Here is a 10,463-nt window from a genome sequence, read left to right as displayed (position 1 = left end):
TGTCTGAGACCCTGAACCCCTCACCCACACCCCCTCTGTCTGAGACCCTGAACCCCTCACCCCCACCTGACCCTCTGTCTGAGACCCTGAACCCCTCACACCCCCTCTGTCTGAGACCCTGAACCCCTCACCCCCACCTGACCCTCTGTCACTGAGTCAGTTGAAAGTACAGATCAAACAGTTCTGTCCTTGAAGACTTTTGGTGTTCAGGTCAGTCCAGTTTCACACAAATACTCAGAACAGCTACGTCATGTTTTCATTCCTCTTTAAAGTGTGTGAATGTGGCTTGATAAAGTGCTATAAAAATTCTATTATCATATATATATAATTCAGTCCATTTATCATTTAAAATTCACCTTTGTGTCTGAAGAAAAACTTCATGTTTGTTAAGTTTTATATTTTGCAGTTTTTATCCATTTGCCTTGAAAAGCCAACAGACGAGGTGTTTTGTTTCCACACAGCTTGTTAAAGAACTACACAGCTCATTTKCTGGTAGTTAACACCAACACTGCCACCTACTGGCTAATCTACAAACCTCTGAACAACTGAACACCAAGCAGGTGTCCAGTTTTATCCAAGCATTAAATAAATGAATAAAGTTTTAGTTTCTACAGTATTGGTTTCATTTTATGCAGAAAAACGAATCATCTCTAAGAGTCAGAGACATCAGGTGGTTCTGAATCCTGAACTGACCTGAGGCTGGTACCCAATGACGCTGATGCAGCGAGGATCTACAAATGTGATGATGCCGTCCGAGTTATGGCGAGACAGGAACTCTGTGGGAACCGACAGGCCGTTCATGTCCATAGAAACTGGAGAGCTGGTTACCTGGGGGGGTGGGAGGGAAGTAAAGACACATCAGTTGATCCAGAACCAGAARCACTGAGGTTCTGATTCAGTTGGGTTCAGCTGGTGTACCTGCAGTCTGCCGATGGCCACCAGGCAGTACTTTCCTGTTTGACCCGCCTCTGTGTCCTCCTCRGGTATAGTCATACCTGAGTCCAACAAGAGGTGACAATCAGACTCAAAACAACATGGAGGCAAAAAGTCTGCTACCCAGGACCCAGAACCAGGAACCAGAACCAGCAGAACATCAGCATCAACCTGGGCCTTCGTTTCCATGACTCAAGCACCATYAATACTCAGAAACACCAGAAGAACCATTTGGATCAAACAAACAGATCAGATCTACCTTTTTTATTACCAAAATCATCAATWTTYAACCAATAAAAGGCTTGAACTACTTCAGCTGGTGTGCAATGATTCTAAAATATATGAAAGTTAATGTTTATCATTACGTTACAGAAAATAATGAACTTTATCACAATATGCTCATTTTTTGAGAAGGACCTGTACATCAAWGCTCCTCAGCTGAAAACAGTAAAATGATTTAAAAAATGTTTAAAAACTTCTTCCTAAGAACACTAAACTGTAACTTTAATAAGCTCATGTACACAGTTTACTAATATTTAAATAAAAATGTTTGTCCTGTAAGCAGAAAGCTGAAGGATGTTGATTTTTGGTCTCTATTTCAAAGAGGAGGAGGAGGAAGTTCTCCTCAAGCAGCTCCTAAAACTGTCAACCTGCTGACTGACAACATTTGTACATAGTACACTTTGTGTACATAGTAAACTTAGTGTATATAGTAAACTTAGTACACATAACAATATACTTATTAAATTAAATTTAAATTTCCATCCGTAGTACTCATCAAAGGGTCTTTGGACTGCACTTTGTCTGATCCCTCACCTAGGACCTGTTTGCCTTTAGTGACCCTACTGGGGGCATGAAGCCCCCGACAACATACAGTAGCCCCTAGTATCACTGGGACCGTCAAACCCCTCCACCATGATAAGGTGGCAGCCCAGTGTGAGGGCTGATGTGTGTGTTGATTTTTATGTCTTGTGATTCAACATGCACAGGTTAAAGTACACACACYCTCCTGGTAACTGCTGAACACCCAGGCTGGTTCTGGTTCCACCAAACCTGTCAGTGGTCCATTTAGAGGTATAAGAGTCTGTTTACCTGCAGGGGGCCAGGCTTTGATGTATCCYGTACAATGGACCACGGAGTACTGAGCCTCTCCTTCTTTAGAGGGTCCTAGACCATTCCTGGTCATCAGACACAGAAAGAAGATGTTTGGGTCCGGTCACACTATGACGTTTTAGAAAATTTATGCCAACTTGTGAAAAGTTTGTCCAACATTWAATATGTCTAAGCTGAAGATGGAATTTAAAAAATCTACTGGTAGCTTCTTTTGGAGCTAAATACTGTATACTGTAATACTAACAATTAAACTGAATACTGTACAGAGCTGATATGAGTAAATAATCATAACAAAGGTTTCATAAGTTGTGACAGTCTTTAGAAACAGATATAGACCTTCTTTTTCACAGGTTTTACCCCAGTTTAATACAAGTTTGTCACATGGATAACACAGCTTTAACCCAGATCTCTGTCCATCATCTTCCTCATGTTCCAGAGTCAGGTCTTAGGGGGCAGCAGATGGATCAGGGAGGTCCAGACCTCTCTTTCACCATACACCTTTTCCAGCTCTTCTGGGGGAACTCCAAGGTGTTACCAGACCAGTCGAGAGACAGGGTCTCTCCAAAGTGTCCAGYGTTTTCCTAGTGGTCTTCTCTTAGTTGGATATGTCCAGAACACCTTTCTATGAATCCTCACCAGATGCCTGAACCACCTCAACTGGTTCCTGTGGATGAGGAGGAGCAGCAGCTCAACTCTAGGTCTCTCCTGGAGAACTGAACTTCTCATCCTGTCTCTAAGGGAGAGTCCAGCTGCCCTGTGGAGAAAACATAGAGCTTCTCCTTACAGCTCAGCTCCCTCTGAACCACAACGAATAGGACAGAGTCCACAATACTGCAGAAGCTGCACCAGTCCATCTTGTGAACAAAACCACAAAATACTTGACTCRACTTGAGACAGAACTTCATTCCAACCCAAAGAGGGCAGTCTGCTCTTTTTCAACTGAGGACCATGGACTCATATTTGGAAGTGCTTATCCTCATCCCAGCTGTGAACCTCTCCAGAGAGAGCTGAAGACCACGGCTCACTGACACCAACAGAACCACATCATCTGCAAACAGCACTCCCTCTGCCCCCTGGCTGCACTGAGAAGTCACACACAGAATCAGTGACAACGGGCAGACCMGCCAGAGTCCAACTCCCACCCTGAAGGGGTCTGACTTACTACCGGCAATGTAAACTAAACTCTCACACCGGTTGTATAAGGACTGAATGTCCCATAACAACGGACCCACAATCCCAGAGTCAGAGAACCCTGGCCCCACAGAGTACTTCAAGGAACACAGTCAAATGCCTTCTCCAAGTGAATAAAACACATATCTGGTTGGACAAACTCCTGTGCCCCCTCAAGGACCATAGTGAGGGTAAAGAGCTGGTCCAGTGTTCCACAGCCAGGACAGAAACCACATTGRTCCTCCCGAATCTGAGGTTCAAACGTCAGAGACCTTCTTCTCCATCACCCCTAAACAGGCCTTACTGGGAAGCTAAGGAAAGTGATGCCCCTAGAATAGGAAGAGGGGAACCACCACCACAAGAACCAATCCAGTGGACCTGCTCCTGATGTCCATGTGATGGACCAAGACATTACAGTAACATTCAGAGCCTTGAAGAACCCAGAGCGAACCTTTTCTACCCTCAGAGACTTCTAGTGTTTTGTAATGATCTCTGCAACCTCAGCTCCAATTTTGGAAAGACCAACACCAAGTCCTGAGACTCAGCTTTCTCCAACGTAGATGTGCTGACTGGATTGAGAAGGTCCTCCACATTCTCCTTTCACCACCAGATGACATTACTGTTTGAGGTCAACAYGCCCCACCTCCACTGTGAACAGTGGTGGTTCTGCTTTTCCTACCTCAGCTGCACGACGGTTCACTAGAATCTTTCTGCAGCTCATCAAGATTGTCCGTCTTAGAAATCACAGAACTCCTCTCACACCCAAGCCTTTGCATCAGCAACAGCCAGGACTGGATCCTACTTGGTCCCTTGACACCCTTCAGCTGCCTTTGGAGTCCTACCAGCCAATAAGGCCTGATAGGACACCTACAGCTTGGTCTCCACCAGAGGCTTTGAAGATGGCTGCCACATGGGGCACTAACAACCTTGTGACCATAGCTCAGAGCAGCCATGGCCCACCCAGATTCATGGTCCCGTCCTTCACTGGGATGTGATGAAATTCTMTTCTTCTGATGGGTTCTTCCACCAGCCATTCACAGCAAACCTTCACTATGGGATTGGTTCTATTGGGTCTGTCTCCCATCTGGTCCTACTAACCTCCAGGTTGTGATCAGTTGACAGCTCAGTTCCACTTTTTACCCTAGTGTCCAAAATATGAAGCCACAGATCAGGAGACATGACTACAAAGTCTATCATTAATGGGCAGCCTAGGGGAGCCCGGTGCATCTTCATGTTCTAACGTTCGTTATGGATACACCGTGACAAACAGAAGCCAGTACCACCCACATCAGAACCCCAGACCTTGACCAGTAACACCTGAACCAGAAACTCATACCTGTATCTTTTCCTCATGTTGGACAGACGGTTTAGAGAGATGTGGTCCAAAGGAGAGCTGCCACACCTGAAAATCACAAACACACAAAACAAATCAGCTGATGCCAGAGTTTCTGAAAGCTGCAGAGGATCAGAAACAGAAACTTTAAAACAACAACAACACGACTACAGCCTAAAGAAATCCCAGCTTTAGTAAGTTACTTATTTGATCATAAAATATGTTCAGAATTTTTTTTTATAAAAGAAGGGTGAGATGATTTAAAATCCTSTAGCTTTGCACTGAAGCCTGGTTCTGATGTGTTTCTTTTCAAACATCTACTGTGTTCCTTCCAGCAGAACCAGTGCGTCTCAGCAGGAACCAGAACCAAGTATCAAAGTGATCCAAAGCAGTTTACAGCAGCTGCTGGATGAGCGCAGGGTGTTATCAGACATGAGGAGTGAAAAAGAGCCGGGCTGATTGTAGCTGAACAAACACATTCAAACCCATGATGGACCTGTCTCCTCTCTGTACCATATCATAAACCCTAGATTCAAATCAGTTGGTTTACAAAGAACCAATTCACAACACAATTCATTCAGGGCGCTGCAGAAAGACTGTCATACCGGACAGACAGATGTACAGACAGTGGACATTACATCAACAGAGACAGTTCCACTTCACATAAACAGGTCCTGGCAGTCTGAGGGTTCTGCTCATCGTCTCAGCTTGTCCTCGGACTGAGCTCGTCTGCAGAGCTCTCTGACGTTGTTCCTAGGGTCCTTTGAAGCCACTCTTCAGTTTGGAGACCACAGCACTGAGTGCTCCGGTGGGACAGGTTAGGTTAAGTCACACCTCAATTAATCAGGAGGTGATGTAGAAATGAAGCCATGCTGGCTCAGAGGTCGCCTCCTCAAAATAAGAAAATAGGCAAGATTCTTTGAACGTTAGGGTCAAAGGTCGTGTTTCTGACAACCACACTAACCGCATGCGACAAATGAAGGATCGTCTGGAACCCATACACATCCTCATGGAAGACTGCTGACCCTCCTTTTTCACTGTTCCAGTCTTCAAGTCCAGGATCCGTCCTGTTAAAGAAAACCACGTCAGGTTATGGTGACATGAGTCAAACTCAGCTGAGTACCGACTAAAACACAAGTTCTGACTCTAACTCCAGCTCTGTGAATCCTGGATGACCACCAGAGAGGCCTGTCTATGGTTCTAATTTCATGCTGCTTGGTGCAGCTGTTTCTGTGCTACGATAGGTCAAAATGCTCTGAAATCATCAAACTAAATAAACCGAATCACAATAATTACATAACTCTATAAGTGACTTCATGTTTGTAACAGAAACATCTGAATCCTTGATTCAGTTCTTTCTGGAGGCAATYATAAAGAAATGAAATCAAAGATGGTTTGTTTGATCAGGAACTTGGTGACGAGTTAAAAACTGATGATGGAGGTTTGGTTCTGTCTCTACCTGTCATGGAGTTCTCCGAGGTGCTCAGCTGCTCTCTCAGTTTGTCCACATCATCCGGGTGGACCTGGTCGTACAGAGTGCTGCCCAGCCACTCGGACTGGGGGTGGTTTAGGACCGGTGTCACAGAGTCTGACACGTAGATGACCCGGCCCGTCTCTGCAGCAACCACAAACAGAAAGCCATCTGCTGCTTCCAGAATCAAGTGCTTCAGTTCCTGCAGGTCCATAAAGAGTCCATCAGAACACAGTCCGTCAAACGGGTCAGCTCAGCTGAACTGAAACATTATTTTACTGGTCACACAAAGGCACAGTGTGTAGGATCTGTTGTTTTCAGTGACATCTAGTGGTTGAGTGGTTGAATCATCCTCCCTGGTCCTCCCCCCACCCCCCACTTCCAAACACAAAGGAGTTGCTACGGTGTCTCTCAGGGGTCAAAAACCTTTGATAATTCCAACGCGATGTCTACCAGCAGCTTCAGGGCTAGTGATGTTTCAAGTGGTAAGATTATGAGCTTTAATAAGTAAAATTATCCCAGCTACAATGACAGACAACAAATATTACATTTATAMTATTACAACTAAAACCGTTTTTTACGCCGCCACCGCAGTTTGTCCTTCATGAGCCTTCGTAGACAAGATGGCAGGCTGCCTGTAGTGGCGACCCGTGACCATGGAGATATAAACAGCTTTTTATAAGGTAAAAATAATAAAACAAAGTCTTTGTCTGCAATGATTAGACATGTTTTTATTATTGTCATTAGTGATTATCTCAYTTTCTGCTAAAAGACTTGATAAAATCCTACACACTGAGCCTTTAAAGCCATGCTACCAGAACAGAAGCAGGAGTCAGAGATCACCTCACACACATTCATCATTTCACTGGACCTTATTCTATAATGTCTAAACCAATCAGTTAGTTTGACTTGGTGAATATGGAGTAAAACATGTCAGTTTGAACTCAAGAGGTCCTGAAAACAAATCAATTTGTTTTTACTGGATGAAACTCTAACTTTCTGCTGTTTATTAGTGTGACAGGACATTTGTTCTAGAGCCTTTCTAAAAGAACAAACCACAGAGTTCTGCAGCTCCATGTCTATAAAGTACCTGTTCTGTGAGGAAGGAGGGCTTGTAGGCACCATCAGTGGAGGTGTTTCCAGTTCCACGCATGGATTTCATGTGTGAGACAGCCATGCGCAGGATGGTCAGCTTATCAGGTTTTCTGGCAAGTGCACTACAAGTAGGGACCATGTCTGACAACTCAGTGATGTACTGTGTCATCTTGTTACGCCGCCGTCGCTCAATCTCACTGTGGTTCTCTCTAAAACAGGACAGAATCATCAGAACCAGAACCTTGACCCTGGGAAACATTCACACATCTGTGATCCCAGACCAGCTCCAAAGGAAGAAACTTGACACAAAAACACTGTTTGTGATGCTAATGTTTGTGATGCTAATGTTTGTGATGCTAATGTTTGTGATGTTAATGTTTGTGATGCTAATGTCTGTGATGCTAATGTCTGTGATGCTATCTGTGATGTTAATGTTTGTGATGCTAATGTCTGTGATGCTATCTGTGATGTTAATGTTTGTGATGCTAATGTCTGTGATGCTATCTGTGATGTTAATGTTTGTGATGCTAATGTCTGTGATGCTATCTGTGATGTTAATGTTTGTGATGCTAATGTCTGTGATGCTATCTGTGATGTTAATGTTTGTGATGCTAATGTCTGTGATGCTATCTGTGATGTTAATGTTTGTGATGCTAATGTCTGTGATGCTAAAGTTTGTGGTGCTATCTGTGATGCTATCTGTGATGCTAATGTTTGTGATGCAATCTGTGATGCTAATGTTTGTGGTGCTATTTGTGATGCTAATGTTTGTGATGCTATTGTTTGTGATGCTATCTGTGATGCTATCTGTGATGCTATCTGTGATGCTATCTGTGATGCTAATGTTTGTGATGCTATCTGTGATGCTAATGTTTGTGATGCTATCTGTGATGCAATCTGTGATGCTAAAGTTTGTGGTGCTATCTGTGATGCTAATGTTTGTGATGCTAAAGTTTGTGATGCTATCTGTGATGCTAAAGTTTGTGATGCTATCTGTGATGCTAATGTTTGTGATGCTATCTGTGATGCAGCATGGGTGAAACATTGTGTCATACAGAATCCAAAGAAATGAGATCTGAGTCCTGTCAGCAGTAAAGAACATGGAAATCAGAATTTATCGAGCTCTTATTTTTTGTTTCTATCGTATCAACTGGTTGAACGTTCAGAAACACTGAACTCTGAATGTTTTCATTCAGGGTTCTCACCTTGAAAATTTGCTTGGTCCTTCTCCGTCCTCATCATCAAAGTCCATCCTGAAAGACAACAGTTTGTTTTCATTAAGCTCAAACAACCTTAGACTGTTAAAATAATTTGAAAGTTTAAAATCTGAGATTATCTGAGCCTCAGTCAGGTTCATGTTTTTTAAGGAAATAGATGTAGCTGTTTGTAGCAGCAAAACATTTTTTACAGAAGCTAAAACTTTTCAGCTTCTCTTTTTTCCTTCTGTTCTTTCAGGAATAATTCTTCCTAAGACAAATATAAGATGATCCTCACCCTGCAGACCTCCTCTTCCCAGCACGGCCCGTCACAGCTCCTCCCATCCTCACGGGACCAGACCCAACAGCTCCAGGCATCGACACAGCTCCTGGCAACTCGCTGCCCATCTCTGGATCAGAACCAGCAGAGGAGACCAACACTGCTTCAGACAAACCTTTCAGAAGTTTTTAGAAGTTTTTAGTCTTCAGGTAAACATTTCAGATAAAAAATAATCATGTGGCTCATTTTAAGAAACACTTTTAGCACCATTATATCAGTAGGCTGACCCAGTAATGGGCCCAGTTCTGTCCCACTAACACACTGGTCTTTATTCAAACCTTCTCGTCCCTCAGGTGAAGGTCACCAGGTTAGAACCAGTTCTGAGCTTCTCAGGTCCATAAAGGTTCTCCAAGAATCCTTTCCCTTTGACCACTCAGAGCCAGGCAGTGCAAAGAGGTCTGTAGTTCAACGCCACAGGCATCACACAGACCATTGTCATGGAGTCCCATCAGCACTTTGTGCTGGTGGAGCAGATTGTGTCCAGTTAGACCAGGGGTCTCCAACCAGAGAACTTAGACCAGGGGTCTTCAACCAGAGAACTTAGACCAGGGCTCTCCAACCAGAGAACTTAGACCAGGGGTCTCCAACCAGAGAACTTAGACCAGGGGTCTCCAACCAGAGAACTTAGACCAGGGGTCTCCAACCAGAGAACTTAGACCAGGGGTCTCCAACCAGAGAACTTAGACCAGGGGTCTCCAACCAGAGAACTTAGACCAGGGGTCTCCAACCAGCAGCTCATGAGATCAAAGCAGATCTTCAGTGCTTCTGAAAAATTAGGAAAATCAAACTTTAATTTGTCACTGACCAAACAAACTTTCATTTAACTCCAATCAATCGACAGTTTGTTTGTGTACACATCTTTTATAGTCCTCTGACACACACTGTGCCTGCCTGACTCCCTGGGGGCTGTAGTGACCTGGGAAACCCCTCCCAGTGGGAGGGGTTTCCCAGGTCACTACAGCCCCGGGGTTTCTGCTTCCTGGAGTCTACACTGCAGAAACAAACTGGAGACCATCAGCTCATGGTGTTTGTACACATCTGTTAAACACTAAATTATTAATATGAAAAACTGACTGGATGAAGACAAAAAACACGTTCCTGTAAATTCAGTTTGTTTGTGATGTTTTCATGTCAACTGAAGACAAAAAATTTTATTACAATTGTTTATGTTTAAATTTAAGTTTAAATTTAAATAATGCACAAAGTAGCTCCTGTTGAAAAAAAGGTTGGAGACGCCCAAACCTACTACTTACAGTACACAGTACATACTCACAGTACACAGTATATACTCACTGTATACAATATATACTCACTGTACACAGTATATACTTACTGTATATAATATATACTCACTGTACACAGTACATACTCACAGTACACAGTACATACTCACAGTACACAGTATATACTCACTGTATACAATATATACTCACTGTACACAGTATATACTTACTGTATACAATATATACTCACTGTACACAGTACATACTCACAGTACACAGTATATACTCACTGTATACAATATATACTCACTGTACACAGTATATACTCACAGTACACAGTATATACTCACTGTATACAATATATACTCACTGTACACAGTATATACTCACAGTACACAGTATATACTCACTGTATACAATATATACTCACAGTACACAATATATACTCACTGTACACAGTATATACTCACTGTACACAGTGTGTACTCACTGTACACAGTATATACTCACAGTACACAATATATACTCACTGTACACAGTATATACTCACTGTACACAGTGTGTACTCACTGTACACAGTATATACTCA

The 10,463-nt window shown here is 43.2% G+C and overlaps 2 protein-coding genes across 3 annotated transcripts in view; both read right to left on the bottom strand.

Moving 5' to 3' along the window:
- The window catches only part of arnt2 (aryl-hydrocarbon receptor nuclear translocator 2), a gene marked incomplete in the record, with an annotated part of 21,210 nt that overhangs the window by 7,710 nt on the left and 3,037 nt on the right, over nt 1–10,463 (bottom strand). For both annotated transcript variants that reach the window (XM_014027408.1, XM_014027406.1), the window contains 8 exon segments: nt 919–995; nt 2,026–2,111; nt 4,553–4,618; nt 5,514–5,616; nt 6,009–6,222; nt 7,111–7,324; nt 8,321–8,368; nt 8,610–8,721. In XM_014027408.1, coding sequence (XP_013882862.1) covers nt 919–995; nt 2,026–2,111; nt 4,553–4,618; nt 5,514–5,616; nt 6,009–6,222; nt 7,111–7,324; nt 8,321–8,368; nt 8,610–8,721 — 920 coding nt within the window.
- Nucleotides 7,335–8,313, bottom strand: LOC106531526 (serine-rich adhesin for platelets-like). Its single transcript, XM_014027409.1, has 2 exons — nt 7,774–8,313; nt 7,335–7,731 (listed from the first exon to the last, which is right to left on the bottom strand). Exons 1-2 carry the CDS (start codon nt 8,166–8,168, stop codon nt 7,344–7,346), a joined length of 783 nt encoding a protein of 260 aa, XP_013882863.1. The 5' UTR covers nt 8,169–8,313; the 3' UTR covers nt 7,335–7,343.

This window comes from Austrofundulus limnaeus, unplaced genomic scaffold (assembly GCF_001266775.1).
Source record: "Austrofundulus limnaeus strain Quisiro unplaced genomic scaffold, Austrofundulus_limnaeus-1.0 Scaffold647, whole genome shotgun sequence".
Lineage (NCBI taxonomy): Eukaryota > Metazoa > Chordata > Actinopteri > Cyprinodontiformes > Rivulidae > Austrofundulus > Austrofundulus limnaeus.
This window is presented reverse-complemented; position numbering and strand designations above follow the sequence as displayed.